Genomic DNA, 19,517 nt, shown 5'->3' with positions numbered 1-19,517 from the left:
GTCTGGTCGCACCACAAGGCGGAGGGATTCGAACACGCAACCCCCCCCGGCGGTTCACGGCTCTCGCCCCCACGCCACCCTGTGACCGCTTTCCGACCTGAGCGCGCCTGGCAGGCGCGTGCGCGCGCGCTACACCCCTTCCTGGACGTGGCGCCTGGGAACGCCCTGACGCACCTCCGGCGGCGCTGCTCGGTGGCGTGCCGGCGTCGCGGAACGCCACGTCCAGGTTGGCCGAGCTGCTGAGCCAATGGGCTCCCGGCGCGCGTGCGCTGCTGTCCCCTTGCCGGGTCCGCGACGGGGGCTGAGGCGGAGGGAGGGGGGAAGATGGCGGCGCCCGTCCTGCTGCGAGTGTCGGTGCCGCGCTGGGAGCGGGTGGCCCGCTACGTGGTGTGCGCGGCCGGCATTCTGCTCTCGCTCTACGCCTGCCACCTGGAGCGGGAGAAGGGCCTGGACCTCCACTACCGGGCCCTGTGTGACATCAGCGAGCGGGTCCGCTGCTCCGCCGCCATCGCCTCCCGGTGAGGGGGCAGTCGCCGGGGGCTGGGGCAGGCGCCAGAGACGGGGGCCGGGGCTGGGGAGGGAGCCGAGAGGACGGGGCCGCCCGGAGAGGAGGGAAAGCCCGGCGGCGGGGGTCAGGAGTGGGAGGGACAGGAGGGAGGGGTGGGTTTGGGGATGACAGGTATTGAGGGGTGGGGGCGTTGGCTTCTGGGCTGTGGGTGGAGGAGGCAGGTGGGCGACGTGGAGAATCTCGGTGTGACGCGGAGACTGGCGCTTCTCTAGCTGAGGGGTAATGGGATTGGGAAGGACCCCTTCCTCCCCCCAAGCAAGCTCCTCTCCCCGGTGGGGCGGGTACCGGGGTGCGTTTCCTTTTCCCCAAGGGGAAAGGCGGGGGGGGGGGGAGAAGGAGGCTCCCTCACTGCCTCCCTCAGCCTCTCACTGAGGCCTTCAGGACTCGGAGATTTCATGGCTCGGGACGAATAGTAAAGGGGTGTCGTCAGTGTCTCCTCAAGGGTGGAGGATTCTGCCCTTAGGAGACGTGTTTATTTCACTCTGCCAGATTTCAGAGTAGCAGCCGTGTTAGTCTGTATCCGCAAAAAGAACAGGAGTACTTGTGGCACCTTAGAGACTAATAAATTTGTTAGTCACAAGTACTCCTGTTCTTTCTGCCAGATTGTGATCTTCATTTCAATTGCTTTTGGTGGATACAGCCTTGGGGAAATGATAATCGAGTCATTGGCTTGTGATAAATGAGGGGTGGATCCCGGGCTGCTAGAAAGCTGCTGTTGTGTCATTCATTGAGGGAATGAGGTAGGAATTGCTCTTCTGTGCCTTTTGTGGGGCACAAGAAGGGTTTGAGGATTAAGTACATGCAATTAGTGTTTTGTAATCCATGGTGATTAGGGTGCCAGGCATTTTTTGGTAAACCGTGGTTCATCAAAATTAAATGGTGTAAATAATCAGTGTTTGAGGAAAATATTTAAGATATTGGATGTTTAAGTTGTTTAATTTTAACATAAACAGCTGAAGTGCTTTTTCAATAAGTGTTGTTTTACCCCATAGTGCAAAATGCTTAATGTTTAAAACTAAGGGTAAGACTTATTTGCTTCAGGACTGAAGACCCCATTCCAAATTTTCATTTTTCTTAATATTGCAGGATGAGCTTGTCTATTGAAATATCAGTAGTACAAGTAAATTGATAGCTGCTTTCTAGCAGCCTTCCACTTTTACAGGTATTTTGGGAGATTAATAGACTATAAATTTTATATGGTACTAGTCTGACTTCCATTGGGAAGCAGCTAGGTTATTTAATCATAAATGGTGCTGAGAATTTATGTATCCCTTATTTTTTTTACACTAATAGTGTGTAACTTTGGCATTCACTGTTCAAACTATAACACACTTACAAATGTGGTAAAGTGCATGTAGTTTTCTAAATCTTTTTTTAAAGCAAATTAATAGGAATGACTTTTTGGCCTAAGAAACAAGAGGATTCTCCAAAGACAGCATTCACTTGTTGATTAGAAATCTCTCTCTATATTTTTTAACAAGTTGTAGAGCTGGAGGGATTTGGTCCTTTAACAAATGTATACTCTCCAAACAACTTCCTTATATTTTTGAAAAGTTTTGTTTTTTATTGATGCTTTTGGGATAACGTATCCATGATTATTAGTTCAACACCTAAGGCTTAAATTCAGTGAGAATTGCAGAAATGTCTTTTTTCCTATTTAACTCAAATATTTTAGCAGTCAAAATACTTATTTTAGGCAATTATCGTATTGTCATATCAGGATTTAATCATAGGAAAAATAATCCTGTAATAAATTAAAGAGCACATGGGATTTGCTCTCTAATTTAGTCTAACATTAGTACTTACTCTTAAAACTAGTTTTACCGTGATTGAAACCAACATTGCAACGTACTGTGTTGAGAAGTGTATGTACAAATCTCTGAAAGGCAGTTTGTTGGCTCTGGGTGGGGACTTCATTTTTGCTTTCCTGCTAGTCATCAGATTAATCTTTCAACCAAGAAAGGGCTTGAGAATTGGTCATGTCTCTTTGAGAAATAACTTAAAATCTTAGTCTTCTCTCTCTTTAGATTAAGATGGTCAAACAACTTGAGCAATTACATTAAACTGTCATTAGGCCACTTATGTTAAACTATTCAAGCAACATTAACAATATAATTGTTACTGAAGTTGTAACAAAAAATCAGAAGTCTGGTTCTGTGTGTTTTGACTGAGTGGGGCAATAGTCACAATAATCAATTTTTCCAACCTTTGGGCCAGAAGTCAGTGGGAGTACAGTAGTCCAAAGTAACATTTTCAGGATTAGCCCACAGGTTTTTACATGACTTTCTTTAATTTCTGTATTCCAAATGGTGCATATGTATAAGGCCTCAAGTTTTAAGTAAGTAAATAATGAAGTACAGTCTTGTGATGAATTTTTACAAAGTATTTCAATATGCAGAAGTGCTCTAACTTTTTTTTAAGGAATTTTTAATTGCTAAGTGGTATTTGGGTAATTAGAGCACTTACTAATACTACTACAGCCTGAGTGTTGGGTTCCTGTGATGTGGTATTTGTGGGCTTTTATGTGTTTTCCCTACAATTTTATAGACATTCCGAGAGCTTCAGAGCATGCAGTGATATCAAGGAAGTAGAAAAGTTTGATATGATTGAGTTAATTGTGCAAGGACCAAAGAAGTAACTCAGGACAGGTGGAGCGGTGATGCAAAGGGTGTCTGTGGAACAGGTGATATTGAGCATGCGAGTTCTCTTTAGTCAAACCATATTAGGAGAAGAATGCGCTTTCAGCAAATAATCTTTCCAAAACATAAGTGAGAGGATTATCTGTGGCATGGGAGCTGTGCATTTTTGTTGAAAGAATAGTCACTCTTAAACCACGGCCAAATGGAAATTTGTTTCTTTTTACACTGTGTCTTGCCTTTCACTGTATTTCAGTTAAATAGTTACTGATACCTCCAGCAATAGTACTGTTTCATTGGAACTTAAATTCCAGTCAAAATTGGTAGACACAGTGAAGGCTCAAATTACGGTATTCCAGCAATTTCAAGTATGCTAGTAATTTTAGTGTTAACTTCTTATTCTGATCTGCTATTTAAATTCACAAATCAACAGCAAATAGAGTAGTTAGTTGTCTGTCTTCAGCTGAAAGACCAGTCTTTAATTTGTTAGTGTTGTGCAACAGTTTTCTTCCTTGTGCTAGATTTGTGACTGGAATTTGAATGGGATCTGTTGGTTTGTAGGTGAATCTCCTGGGACAATACCTTTCTTAAAAATATTCAGTTGATGTGTTTAGATTAAAAGTAAATGTGTAATTTAGCTTGTCTATAAATTTATTTATTCTCCTTTGATCTGGTCAGTTTGGTGATTAATTTTCTGGTCTTCAGGGAAGATATTTTTTCATTAATAAACTTAGCAATTCACAAGTCACTCATAAGCTGAATCAGGTATTGACTCAGCATTGAAAATGGAAATAATTCATGTAGGCTACTATTGACGGGGAGAGGCCTGGAAAACCATGTATCTGGAGATTAATTCATCATGAAGAATTAATCAGAGAAATCTAGCTCCTTGGCTTATATTTCAACATATAAAAGTTTCTGTTGAGTTTATTTCAAGCTGGTATCAGGACACTCTAAAATGACAGTTTGCTCAACATTGCAAGACCACTTTCTTAAGAATATATTATTATATACATAAATATAAATTTTATTTTGCTATATATGGCAAACTATAAAAAGGGCCTAATTTTATAATTAACACACTTTATACTCAAATAAGGATGTAGAATGCTTATATTTAACTGAAATTTACTTTGTGAGTTACAAGTAACTTCTTAAAATTCAGTATTCGATGGCAAATTATACTTTAATATGATTACAGAATACAAGAAATCTGTTATCCTATTAATATCTCTTGCATGCTATGGAGTAACTTTTCTTTCTACCATTTTATCTTCCTTTTGGAGATGGAATGCTCTCCAACTATTTGTGTTGACACTTCAGTAACGTGGGAAGCCTTGGGAGACGTCCAAGTATAACTGAGTCCAGGAGGGAGTTCACAAACTACCAATGGATAAAAAGCAAAAGTTAGCAAGAACATTGTAAACTCATGTTACTACAGCTGAGAAAAATGTTAGGAATTAAGGAAACATTCAAAATCTTCACTTGGCAATTACAGTAATGTTTTTAATAACTTAATTCTTTTATGTTTAAGAATAATTGTAAGTAGCTGGTACAATTTTAATTACAATGAAATCTGTTAATAGCAATCACAAAAGGAACTGATAGTCGAGCTGTTATTTACAGCAGGCTATCCCAGAGTAGCTTCAAAAATACCCAGAATGAAACATGCAAAGATGTTCATGCTACTTTACTGTTAAAAAGTTACATTTAAATTTTAAATCCTCTCATCTAAAGGCTTGTTGTTGGGTTTTTTTCTACTTTGTCCTTTGCATGCTGCAATGGACTGTTTCAGGTCTTCAGATATGTTTCCGCTTCCTGGCTATCTTCCAGGTTGATCTTTAAATGTCTTATTGAGTGGAGCATGTCAGCGTATGACTATTAATGCATAGCCTCCTAACACAATGTGCGTTAACATGTTGGTGGCAACTCTGAGACAGATTTCTGGTGGCTAGTGTGAGTGACCATTGGGGCAGGTTTAATTTTACATCTTGAACAATATCTGCAGCCTTCACCAAGTGGCTGAATGTGGATGGTTTGGAAATAGTCAATATTGATCTAGTTGGGCACATTAAGTTTATCAAGTAAGTCCTAGAATAAAGATAAGTCCAATAGCTTTTAAGAGTGGACATTGACTTGGGTGCGACTCTTTGAACAATCTACTTCAGGAACTCTATCTTCAAGGTATTTCAAAATGTGGAAGGACGTCAGCTATCAACCTTTCTAAGGTGACTGCTGAAAAACATTTGGTGGCTGTATGTATATCTTATGCAAGAAATATATTTGGATAGTTGAATTTAAAAAGTCATTAATTTATAAACATGGTCTAGAAAACTTTGCTGTTTTCATGGATAAGTCTGTGCAGTTCTCCAGTTGTCTGATGTGGAGTTGCTGAGCATTGCTGTGTAACCACTAATATTTTTCTTTGTACAATGGCATCTGTTCACCAGTTTATCAAATACAATTAATAGTGATTAGGGCTTGTCTAAATATAAAAGTTGTACTTCTATTAATATCTGGCATAGTTAAAGTGGTACAAACCCCCTATTTTGGACATTGATACTGGTATTAATTAAAATGCTTATACCAGTATTGTTTATTCCTGTACAGAAAGAGGAAAAAGATATACAGCCTAGTGTGATCGCGTCCATACTAGAACTTTTACCAGTATAACTACTTTGGTGTTGTGTTTTTTTTAAATCACACCTCTAATCAAAATTGTTATACTGGTACAACTTTTAAGAGTAGACCAGGCCTTAGATATAATCAAGGTTAAGTTCACAAGAACCACCCCTAAACCATATCTAAACCAATGGGACATAGATCAAAGCTTCTTTGACCTCACACCTAACCTGATGTTTATATTACAGGTTCCTATTCAGTTCTGTTGTGGGGCAATTCCTGTAAACTTGATGTCTGTCAAGTTTGTTTGATTCCAAGTTAAGAACATTTAATAGCAGTTATCTTTCTCTTTAATGGTAAGTCCACTGACATCAGCACTTTTATATTGCTGTAGCTTCAAGAGAATATTCTAATATTTGTAACCCTGACTACTGCAACTATTGGTGACTGAGGTGTAAGAGTTAGCAACCATAACGGCAATCTGGGATAGAATGGCTAGACAGGGTATTTGGCTTTCTTTGGAACTGGCTTATCAAATAGTGTTAATTTTAAATTTTACTGGTGGTTTTGTTTAATATTATTCATTCTTCAGTAGTGAGGCACCAATACAGATTCCTTTTTGGTCTGTCTTTTGTGACTTCAACCACATTGAGTGCAAGCTAGTATTTTTGTTGGATGTTGCTGACTCAGTGCAGCAAAAAATAAAGTTTCAGCAGTAGATCTTTCTTGAAGGTCAGGAGTGTGTGGACATTCAGCTGCAGTCATTCCTATAGTATTAAAGCTACCAAGGTAGCTACGTTGTATGAAAACACAGGTCCCTTGGTGTTGACCCTAAAATATCTTCCGAGGGGTTTAACTTGGCTTCTGTAGTTCACATTGAACAGAGCTTTCAGATTGTTGGGACATATCTACACTACAAACTTAAGTCAACCTATGTTAGGTCGACTTGCAGCTACTGCAGTAATTACTGCAGTGGGTCATGTCCACACTGCCCTTCTTCTGTCGGTGGTGCACGTCCTCACCAGGAGCACTCCCACCGGCTTAAGAGGGGCAGTTTGGGGGTCTGAGAGCCCGGGGAGCCTCGGTGCAGCTGGACTCAGAGCGGGGAGCCCCTCATCTGCCCCAGGGTAACAGCCCTGTGAGTGACTTTCTTGTCAGTATCACAGCTGCAGCATAGAGCCGTGAAATTGACAAGAATAATAGCCAATAGTGGATGTAAATAACTGGCAGTATCTACATGGACACAGTGTTGCCCTAACTACACTGACATAAGCCCTATTCCTCTTGTGAAGATGGAGTTATGTCGGTGTAGTAGGGCACTTAGGTCAGCAGGAGCAAGGCGTATAGTATGTACACTGACGTAATTAGGTTGAGGTAAGCTGCCTTCCGTTGACCTAACTCTGTAGAATAGACCAGGTCTTGGTTTTGGGCAGTCCCAGAGCAAAAATACTAGGATACTTGAAAACTTTTGCAATTATATAGGGATTAATCAGTTTTGTTGTATGAAAGAAGTTGTTTTGAAGGCCACGAGTATAGTTACTTTCCAAATCTTATTTTCAGTGCAGAAACTTGCCATCTGCTATACCACATACTGTGCTATATCAAACAGTCTATTCTTCCGTCAACCTAGCTACTGCCTCTTGGGGAGGTGGATTAACTACAGCAACAGGGGAACCTCTCTTGTTGCTGTAGTGAGTGTGTGCACTGAAGCACTACAGCAGGCACGGCTGCAGTGGTTTAAGTGTAGACATACTCTAAGTAGCTTAGCAAAGCAAAGCTTACCTAGAATGAAGAAAATTGCTGAGTCTTAAGTTGAATAACCAGCAGTGTCTGCTATAAAATTAGCATCTGCTTGTGAATCTGCTATAGATCTAAAAGCTGAAATATGTGAGATTGTAGCCTAGCTGCTGCTGCTGTTGTTATAATTATTATTTATTATTAGAACTGTCGATTAACTGCAGTTAACTCACACGATTAACTAAAAAATTAATTGCAATTAAAAAAATTAATAGCTATTAATCACATTTTTAATTGCACTGTTAAACAATAGAATACCAATGGAAATTTATTAAATATTTTTAGATGTTTTTCTACATTTTCAAATATGTATTCTGTGTTGTAATTGAAATCAATAAAGTGTACATTGCTCACTTTATATTATTATTTTTGATTACAAATATTTGCATTGTAAAAATAATAAACAAAAGAAACAGTATTTTTTCAATTCACCTCATACAAGTACTGTAGTGCAATCTCTTTATCGTGAAAGCATAACTTACAAATGTGGATTTTTTTGTTACATAACTGCACTCAAAAAAAGGGGGGGGGCAAAACTTTAGAGCCTACAAGTCCACACAGTCCTACTTCTCGTTCAGCCAATCGCTCAGACAAACAAGTTTGTTTACATTTGCTGGAGATAATGCTGCCCACTTCTTGTTCACAGTGCCACCAGAAAGTGAGAACAGGCGTTCGCATGGCACTTTTGTAGCCGGCATTGTAAGGTATTTACGTGCCAGATATGCTAAACATTCGGATTCCCCTTTATGCTTCAGCCACCATTCCAGCAGACATGTTTCCATGCTGATGACACTTGTTAAAAAAACAATGCGTTAATAAAATTTTTGACTGAACTCTTTGGGGGAGAATTCTATGTCTTCGGCTCTATTTTACCCGTATTCTGCCATATATTTCATGTTATAGCAGTCTTGGATGATGACTCAGGACATGTCGTTCATTTTAAGAACACTTTCGCTGCAGATTTGACAAAATGCAAAGAAGGTACCAATGTGAGATTTCTAAAGATAGATACAGCACTCGACCCAAGGTTTAAGAATATGAAGTGCTGTCCAAAATCTGAGAGGGACGGGGTGTGGAGCATGCTTTCAGAAGTCTTAAAAGAGCAACACTCTGATGCGGAAACTACAGAACCTGAGCCACCAAATAAGAAAATCAACCATCTGCTGTTGACATCTGACTCAGATGATGAAAATGAACATGTGTTGGTTTGCACTGCTTTGGACTGTTATCGAGCAGAACCTGTCATCATCATGGACGCATGACCTCTGGAATGGTGGTTGAAGCATGAAGGGACATATGACTCTTTAGTGTATCTGGACATAAATATTTTGTGACACCGGCTACAACAGTGCCATAAGAACGCCTGTTCTCACTTTCAGGTGACATTGTGAACAAGAAGCAGGCAGCATTATTTCCTGCAAATGTAAACAAACTGAGCGATTGGCTGAACAAGAAGTAGGACTGAGTGGACTTACAGGTTCTACAGTTTTACGTTTTTATTTTTGAATGCAATTTTTTTTGTACATAAATCTACATTTGTAAGTTCAAGTTTCATGATAAAGAGATTGCATTACAGTACTTGTATTAGGTGACTTGAAAAATACCATTTATTTGGTTTTTTCAGTGCAAATATGTGTAATCAAAAATAAATATAAAGTGAGCACTGTACACTTTGTATTGTGTTATAATTGAAATCAATATATTTGAAAATGTAGAAAACATCCACAAATATTTAAATAAATGGTATTCTATTATTTAACATCACGATTAATCGATTAATTTTTTATATCGTGGGATTAATCACGATTAATTTTTTATTTATTATTTCTTATGTGAAGTGTAAAAGGTGTATATAGAATAAAATGTTGTTCTTAAGTATACTAATATTTAAAATCAATCATGAAGGTAAACGTATTAAATGTATTTTTGAGCACGTTGGCAAGGTTACAAATTGGAACTTTGAATCTATTCCTTGTTGGTTTTTGAAGAGCTTCAGTTAAGACTGGCAGAGTGACCCAAGTGACCTTATAGTTATGAACTAGGCTTAATCCAAAATCTCCATCGGAGTTGTGCAAAAGCTGCAACCAAGATTCTAACCCTTGCTACACATTAACACACTTTCTAGGTCCTTTAATCAAAAGCTGATGTAAAGATCAAAGGCGCACCCCATGAGTTCAGGCCAGCTTTGACCTTATTAGAACTTGCATTTCAAATTGAATCTGGGTGTATAGTCTTCTGGATAGTCATTTGATGCCTGGCCATCAATTTTCAGGGTTTTAATTTTTTTTTGGTTTGTTTTTATTGTGCTCAGCAAGCTTGGAATTACCTTCATTTTCATTTTGAGACACTGATAGCTCTTGCCAGCTCCTAAACCAGTATTAAACATGTAAGCTGTTTATTTAGTCACTTGTAAAGTATCTTGAGATGCATAATAGCAAAGATGCTACTTGGAGTCTTTTTAGCTGCCTTTGCTAAGTTATAATGGAGCAGCCAGTTCTTCAAGTGCACTCTTTTGGGTCTATTGTTCTTGAACATTAGTGAAATTCATAGCTGCTCAGAGCTAATGATTAACAGTTTCTAAAGTTTTCATTGATCATTTATCATGGATGGACAGAATGACACATCAGTGCCATGGTGTAACAAGTGTCAAATAGAGGTAATTGCATATATTTAATAAAACATTAAGAATTGGTTGCTTCTGAGCCTTTTTAAATGCCACAAGTCAAAATAGGCAACATCTAAAGGGTTTGTCAACATTCCACTCTTTCAGAAGGGACATAGTGTGAATAGAATTGTGTGCAGTATTCACAGTTTTAGTGATTCTGGTAAAGCTAGATAAACTATTCTAAATTTATTGTCAGGTTCTTTACTGTGAGATCTTTTTTACATAAATGTTTAAGAACCGTTTGAAGTCATAAGGTTGTTTAAAACATTAGGGGTATTAGTTGCAAACAACTTAAGTAGAGCTGACAAGCTGTGATAACTTGAATGAGGAAAATTTTAAAATGGTATTTTGAAGTTATCTTTGAAGCATGCAGCAAAATCTTTCCTAAAGGAAGCTTCTTTTAAAAACTGTCTTAAAATTCATGCAAATTGCCTCTCCTCTAACTGAGTGAGACTTGCTTGTGGCATAAGTATCACATGCCAAGTATAGTTTTTGTGTAACACCAAATCATGCAGTACTTTCATTTGCATTCCTTTCGCAACTGAACACTTGTCTGATCCAGCAGTGACAAATCAATAAAGGGAAGGAATTGGTGATCTTGAGTGGTACATTTTCTTGTGTTTTTTTGAGTTTATTGCATCAGCCAGTCCTTTATTAACTATTGTGTTTAACTGAATTTCCTTTTTTTATTGTGAACTTTGCCATAACCTAAATAGGGAGTTTATAGCAGTGTATTAAACAGTAGCATTTTATAAGCTGAAAATCATTGGCCCTGAAGAACTTTTGAGCAGTAAAGCCAACAGCCAAACTAGCACTGTTCAATAAAGTAAGACTGGAATTATACTTCAAAAAGATTCCTTAATCCAAAGCAATAGAGCCAATAAAGTGTGTGGCACTGATTGCATGGGACTGGTAATTAGTAGAACAGTTACTACCATTGAGTAGGGCACCCAGTTTCTGTAGTCTGTCAAAGCCAAGTCTGTTGAATCTCTCAGACAAGTTGATAACAAATAGTTTGCTGCAACTACAAAGAAGCAATCTCTTCCAAAAACCTTCACTGGCTACGGAATGGAAACTAGAAAGATTACTACAGAAATTGAACTTTCTTGTAAACCATGTTGGAATTCCCAAAGATACTGAAAATAAAATAAAATTGCATAGGGAAGGACTCAGATGCATCATCCCCAAGACTGTTAAGATCTCCGATTTGTAAAGGCTTCTTTAGCAAAGCCAAAATCTGCTCCTCCCATGTAAATAAACTCCAAAAGATCTTAGAGCACGCAATATTTCACTGTGATTCAAATCTATGGAGGATTACACAGGTGGTGGATGTGGTCTAATCTGGGAAAGGTTCTGGGAAAAGCTTGGCATAAACCTAAACAAACAGCAACGCTGCATTTGGTACAGTGGCCTTCTTGGGACAATGCAGAAGAACAGCTCCACAAATCCTGGAACTGTTAGAAGTCCTATTATCAAAAGCTTTAATAATAATAATAGCTGTGAGATGGAAATCTGCCCACATGTCCATTCTTACTATGGATGGAAAAACTGACCCAATATCAAATCCATGGATTACTATGCCATTTGGAGCCTATTTATTAAAGAAGCTATTTTTCTTATATAAAAAAGAAGCTAGCCAGAAAATCATCTGCACCAGAATAACAAAATACAAAAGTCAAAGAACATGTGGTTAATTTGAAAATCACATGTTAATCTGTTAACATAGGAATTGCCATACTCTTAACAAACTTGTGGTCCATCTAGTCTAGTAACCTGTTTCTGATATTGGCCAGACCAGATGCTTCAAAGGAAGGTGTAAGAATGCAGGCAGCTGTGGGATAATCTGTGCCCCATGAAAGTCTCATTCGACTCCCTAATCATATGGTTTAAATTCTGAAGCCTGCACTTTATACCTACTCCTTTTGCAAGTAGCACTTCAGATTACTATCACTGAAAGATTAGACTTGAAGTCTTGATTTTTCCAGACTGAAGTACAAATATACCAATGCCGCATTGTTTCACATTTAAAAACAATTGTGAATCTTCTAAATCACAAATACTTTTTACGCAAATTGAGCCTTCTGTCCCTTCAGGTTGCAATAAAAATTGTTCTAGCTCTGTTAGCAAGCATTCACTCAAAGAGTACTATCTGCTTGAATCTACAAAGAGCACTCAATGAGGTGAAGCACTGTTTTAATGCAGGCTGAAGTCTTTGTTACCAAGAGACTAGATGGCATGAAACAGTGTGACTGTCAGCTAAGAGTCAGTTAATTTAGTTATTTATAGGGCTGTCAAGCGATTAAAAAAATTAGTTGCGACTAATTGCGCAATTAAAATAAAGGTATTCTATTTAAATATTTAAATATTTGTGGATGTTTTCAAATATATTGATTTCAATTACAACACAGAATACAAAAAGCAACAGAGGGTCCTGTGGCACCTTTAAGACTAACAGAAGTATTGGGAGCATAAGCTTTCGTGGGTAAGAACCTCACTTCTTCAGAATACAAAGTGTATTGTGTTCACAAGTCCTGTAAGATCAGGGCTAAGAAACCCAAATCTGGTTCTGGTTTTGAGACTGGTAGCCTTGTAATTTGCACGCTATTTATCACAAATATTTACTTCAGTTTAAATTATGATCACCTGAGAAAGAAAAGTTTAGTGTTGAGGAGGGACATTACCATGAACTCTAGAGGTGGCACTTGTGAGAAGTAGTGCATCAGAAGCACTAGAGCTCCACCCAGGAGTTTTATAAAGTAATTAAATGCTGCCAAATCACTAACAGATTAAATATCAGCAATAATAAATTGACTGTTAGTAATGCACTTTGCCATTTTAGACAGAGACTGAAAGGAACAAGTACAAGAGAATTTCACATCTTTTCACTCCTTACACAGATTTATGGTGTGAAACTGTATGCAATGATGAGGCGAGTGTGGTAACAATGGGAATCTGCTGCAGGATTTCCAGTCTTTGAACTGTCACACTTAATTTTGTAGTGTAAACATATCCTAAGTCAACTTAAGTTGATGTACAGCCACCGCAGTAATTTAAAGGGGTGTTTCATGTCCACACTGTGCTCCTTCTGTGCATCTTCACCAAGGCCACGTCTACACTACCTGCCGGATCGGCAGTTAGTAATTGATCTATTGGGGATCGATTTATCACATCTCGTCTAGATGCGATAAATCGATCCCCAAATCGATGCCCGTACTCCACCTTGGCAGGAGGAGTAAGCGGAGTCGACGGGGGAGCCGCGGCGGTCAACTTGCCGCCGTGAGGACGGCCAGGTAAGTCGAACTAAGATACTTCGACTTCAGCCAGTGTAGACCAGCCCCAAGAGTGCTTCCACTGACTTAACCCCCACCCAAGGCCTGACAGTGGGAGGCCCCCTCACCCTGGGGCTGACAGCCAACAGGCGATGTAAGTAATGTAGTGTCTATCCTAAAAACATCAACCTAAGTGCTACTTCTCTCGTGGAGGTGGAGTTTAGTCGATGTAGTGGGCGATTTACATCTGTGGGAGCTACATTTTAGTGTAGACGCTTACACAGGTCTATGTAAAGTAGCTTACGTTGACCTAACTGTGTAGTATAGACCTGGCCTTACACAAATTAATAAAGTTAAACCTGTGCATAAGTGTTTGCAGGATTGAGGTCAAAGTAGGTAAGAGCATAATACCTAGGATTGAAAGTCCACTAGCTATAGGAAGCCTTCCACCAGTGAATAGGGTCATAAACTTCCATTTTTGCCTAGTGTAAGATTTCATTTAAAAAAACCCAACTCTTTTGCTCACACTTGGCTTACGGAGGAAACCGGGCATTTTGCTATTTTTAACACTGGAAGAACAAATTGTTTAAGCAATATGGGTTTTAATATTTATACTTGAATTTCATTTCTCATGCATTCATTGTGAGGTTTAGGAGAACATGGATTCATGTAGCATTTCCAAGGAACACACTCATATTGGGGAACAAATTAGTGTGGTTTTACTACGGTTGACTATCTAGTCATACTCTATCTAGGAACTGGCGTTAGGAACTAGCGTGTAATTCTCTGTACAGTTTTTGGGGGAGATGGATGAGGCAGTTGGTGGGCATAGTAGTTAAACCAATAAGCCCACTTTTCCAAAGTGGCTGATTTGCTTTAACTATATCTGATCTGAGGATGTTTTGAAAATGCTCATAGAAGCTTACCTGATTTTCAAGTGTTTTGGCGATGAAAAGCACTAAATCATCCTCATTGGGGCTGTGAAAGTGTGGGAAACTTTGGCTTGATAGTTGGAGAAAATGCAGGTGACATCTAACTTATGAATAGTAATAGCAATCTAATGTTCTGTAATTTAACATTGCTTCAGTATTCAAGTTACCATATATACTCATTCATAAGCTGAATTTTTTTTAGTAAAAAAGGGAAGCACCAGCGAAGGGGGTCGGCTTATGAACGGGTATAGAGAGGGAGAGGTGGGACACAGCCCCTCCCCGCAACTGGGGGAGCCAGGAGAGGCAGCACAGCCAGAAGGGAAGAGGCGGGGCCAGAGTCTCTCCGCTTCTGGCCACGCTGCTCTCCCCCCAGCCTCCGAAGCAGCTGCAGCTCTGGGGCTGGCAGGCTGCAGCCGTGCCACTCGGCCCTGCTCGCCAGAGCACGCTGTGGCCATGCCGCCCGGCCCAGCCCGCTGGAACATGCTGCGGCCGCGCCACCTGGTCTGGCCCGCCAGAGCAGGCTGCGGCCGCGCTGACCAGCCTGCTGGAGCAGCTCCAGCCAGGCCAGAGACATTCTCCCCTGGCCATCCCCAGATAAGGTGGGAAGGGATGGGATGGGGAGAGTGGGGGGGGGGGTCCCGGGCTAGGGGTGGGGACATGTGGGCTGACCCCCAGCTTCTCCCCCCCAAAAAATATTTCCCCACCAGTTGCTGTCTCGGCCCATCAGGGTAAGCAGCTGGCACGCTGGGACACTTTGTTTACTTAGGTTTACCTCCGTGCCTGCAGACACTCGAGGTAAACAAACCATCTCGGCCCGCCAGTGGCTTATCCTCATGGCCCGGGAGCCAAAGTTTGCTGACCCCTGAATTATAGGGTCGGCTTATGAACGGGTCATAAAAAATTTCCATTTTTACTTATCCATCTTGGGGGGGTCGGCTTATAAATGAACCGGCTTATGATCGAGTATATACGGCACTTTGCTTATCTCCTCTTTCAGTTGTCACTTTTAAAAAATTATCCTTATTTTGCTCTGGCCACTAATATTTCTTGAAGTGTTCAGCCTTAGAAGGAACCATCCGTTTCTAGCACAAATACACAATTGTTGATTTAAAAATTCCTTCTTACTGTATTTGCTATTTTGTACTATTACTCCTATAACTTTATCATTTATAAAATTGAAGCCTGCCCAGTTGAGATGCTACATCAGAATCACATTCTGTATAATATTGTGGAGAGAGATTCTGCTAAATCCTGACTTACCATTATAGCTTATATGCATTGGCAAGATTTTCACTGATAACTTCTAGAGAAATAAATGACTTGTTATAATGTGTCTTGCACTTTTTGTGGCTATATTGGTACTGAATGTACAAAATCCCAATTTTAGCATTGATGCATGGGATAGTGTTGTATCCAGTGCACCCTCACTGTGACAAAGTATTTGTTTTTTAAAGCGAAGTTTGAGCTACATATAGGAAATGCGCTAGTTACACCAGAACATCCTCCTATGGTGCTAAAATGAAATTTGGGTTAGAAAGAAGCAGATCTCAAATCTGGGATTATTGGTGTTTATTATCTTACAGATGGGGTCGAGGATTTGGTCTGTTGGGTTCCATCTTTGGAAAGGACAGTGCAATAAATCAGCCAAACAGTGTCTTTGGACTTGTATTTTATATTCTACAAATGTTACTTGGTAAGTATTTAATTCTGTTTATGGTCTAAAGTATATAACATAGATGTTAATAAAACAGGACATTGATATAAACATTGCTAAGCCTGGATGAAACCATGATAAATTGCACTAGTGCAAATCACAATTTACACCAGTCTAGCTGTCCAGCCACAGTGGTAGCTCTAAAACTCCTCTATCATTAATATGAGCACTGGCACAAAGACTGCATGTGGCAAGCAGGCAAACCAGTGATATAAAATGTGTGACTAGTAACACATGCAAACCCATCTCTGCCTGGCCCCTGTAATCTGATATAAAATCAATGAAAATGTTCATAGATCTAACCCAGTGGTTCCCAAACTGGGGTTTGCAGAATGTTACAGGAGGTTTGCCAGAAAAATTTCACTAATGGCAGACAGAGGACCCTGGGCATTGGAGACAGCAGGTGGGACCCGGTTGCAGGGCAGACACCCCGAGCCCCAGGGAGAGCGGGGCCGGGCAGTTGGGGCTGGCAGCCTGAGCCCTGCCCCCGTCAGCGGGGGAGCTGGCAGCCCAAACCCGAGCCCCAGGAAGAGCGGGGCGGGCAGTTGGGTCATCCATCACACTGAGGAAATTTAAACTTAAATCCCTGAAAATATTCATTTTTAGGAGGGGGTTCACGAGATTTCACAACTTAGTGAAAAGGGTTCGCGGGCTGTTAAAGTTTGGGAACCACTGATCTAACCTGATCAACCTGTAACTTTCCCATAATTCAGGAACATGAAAGATGATGAAAATACCACTCTCACTGCTGATCAAAAAAGAACTGTAATACAGAACCTAGAAACTCTGCTCCAAATTGTGATTTGCAACCAGCGTGGACTCATGGTATTTTAAACAGAGCTGTATGAATACAAACTCACTGAAAAGAAATAGTTAAAATGTTAGTTCTTCCTCATTTTTTTTGCTTCAACTATGGAATGAGGGCATTAAAGTAGCAATAATAACTTTGTCTTTTGTTGCAGGTATGACAGCAAGTGCAGTAGCAGCTCTAATCCTCATGACATCCTCCATAGTGTCAGTAGTAGGGTCATTGTACCTGGCATACATTCTGTACTTTGTGCTGAAGGAATTTTGCATTATATGCGTCATCACATATTTGCTGAACTTCATTCTCTTTATCATCAACTACAAACGACTAGTTTACTTGAATGAGGCCTGGAAACGGCAACTCCAACCCAAACAGGAATAACACATGTTTGAACTTTTGACCGATAGTCTGAAGATCTGACTTCCATTTAAGTTTATTTTGCAGTAATTTTTTATTTTTCATATCAGACACTTTTCCCAAGAATCATAACTGATATTTTTAATAACTGTAAATTGGAAGGGGCCCTAGATAATTTCTGTGCTAATCTTCAATTTAAATATGGCTACAAAAGAGAAAGCTCTAATACAATCAAAGACAAGCTTTAACTTTACTTTGAAGAAATTTCTTAGCCACACAAAATCTAGACTCCTCGCAACTTGTAAAGTGGGTAACGCTAGAAAATATCCTGTGTATAAATTCAACTTCAGATATGACGAGATGTGATCATGACATTTAAATATCCTAGAATAGAGGTACCATATTTAATGTTGCCATGTTTACAGTATGTGTATTACATTTTTAGCAGATGGACTTAAACATGTAGATTTGCCTAAAACATGATATTGTAAATAACTAGAAATATTGGATCCATTCCTGCAAAACTCTCACTGTACAGTCAATTTTGTTAGTGTAGCAACTTTAAGAATGTTCAGCTTATAGTTGATTGATTGAAATAATGGAAGGAATGAGCCCATATAGTGTCTTGTGAGAAGCACTAGTAGTAGTGAGTGCAGCAACACAAGTGATGGTTACCTTTGCTCCATCTTTTTTCCCTATTAATGAAAATGGAATTAAAGCTAAAACTTCAGGTACATCCAGTAATGAAATTGTGATTTAATATCCGTACAAAATGAAGACTGTTTAATATGGCCTGCAAAAAGCCACCATTGGGAAATAAATACGCAGGCGGGGGTATTCTGAAACTGGAGAAATCTCTTATATAAGATATTTGAGTAACACTTCTTGGAATGGCTTAATTTTCATGCAGATCTGTTTTTCATTTTAAACTGGTGTCAGACAGCCCAATACAGTGTTACCAACAACAATCTGACATTACATTGAAGGCTGCAAAATAGAATTGTAATTTACAGTGGGTACCAGAGACTTACTGGGCTAGCTGAGTAATGCACTGACTAAACAGAAATTTCACTGATCTTTTTCAGGATCTTTGATTTGTGTTATATTTAGAAATGAACTTTAGAACTGACACGTATTGGCCTTTCAAGGGGCCTTATCTGTTTGAATGGGATAAGTAGGTACATGTGCTCTTGAAAATGAAACACTAGTGCTATCATTGCTCTTTCTAATAACTATTTTTAAAAAGTAAACAAAATCGTAAACAGTGTTTCTACACTCAATATCCTGAAGTGGAATGTTGAAAGTGCCTTCTGTCTTAAATTCTTAAACCAAATATTGTGTGTGTTGAACTTGGCAGGCAGAAGTGTCCTTGCTATTTAACAAATAAACTTGCAGTATGTAGAAAAGTATTCTATGGTCCATTTTAGTCCTTAGAATGAGAAGTGGTAGCAATATTATTGGTTCCTTAAGACAATGTGTTAAACAGACATGTAGGGCTGATAATCTGATACTTCATTTACCCTCAAACAAGTTAATACTGTATTCTCTGAAACTCGGTGAATCCAAAATACATTGATTCAACAGTTTCCAATAGCCGGTGCCATGCTTTTTCTGCCCTCATGTCAGCTAGATTGAACTAGATCTTTTAAAGAATACATCTTCAGATTTAGAAGCAAGTTTAGTTGATTCTACTAAACGTGAGTCTACTTAAGGGACACTATTCTTACGTGTTGTACTGTAAAATGAATTAAACACTAAAGTGTTGAAAATAAACTTAACTATGAAAGTATGATGTATAATAGCGATGATAGATATTTAGGATGAATTCACAACAGTATTTAAATTTACTGTTGAGGTAAATTTCTGGTTCTTACCCTGGATGTAGGTGGAGATTGATTTATGGATGGAGTTCTATGGTATGAGTAACATCTGTTACATGTTACACTAAACAACTTGTCTCTTTTGTCTAACAACTCTAGACAGTGTATTCATTAAATACATTTTGTATTGACTGGAGTAGAGCTAAAGCTTGTCTTGATGTTTAGTTCTCTCTCAAATGCCTTGAATTTGACATGAGCAACTTTAAACTGGGTACCTCAAAGCTTTACCCTCTCCTGGCTCAAGGTTTGGGGAAATACCACTGTTGAAT

At 39.4% G+C, this 19,517-nt stretch overlaps 1 protein-coding gene across 1 annotated transcript; it reads left to right on the top strand.

Annotated features, from left to right (window-relative positions):
• Positions 1 to 324: 324 nt before the first annotated feature.
• Positions 325 to 19,020, top strand: VKORC1L1 (vitamin K epoxide reductase complex subunit 1 like 1). The gene is made up of 3 exons (XM_065418108.1): positions 325 to 518; positions 16,073 to 16,182; positions 17,166 to 19,020. The coding sequence occupies exons 1-3, from the start codon at positions 325 to 327 to the stop codon at positions 17,390 to 17,392; spliced, it is 531 nt and encodes a 176-aa protein (XP_065274180.1). The 3' UTR covers positions 17,393 to 19,020.
• The last annotated feature ends 497 nt before the right edge of the window (positions 19,021 to 19,517 follow it).

Source organism: Emys orbicularis, chromosome 17, assembly GCF_028017835.1.
Source record: "Emys orbicularis isolate rEmyOrb1 chromosome 17, rEmyOrb1.hap1, whole genome shotgun sequence".
Classification (NCBI taxonomy): Eukaryota; Metazoa; Chordata; order Testudines; family Emydidae; genus Emys; species Emys orbicularis.
This window is presented reverse-complemented; position numbering and strand designations above follow the sequence as displayed.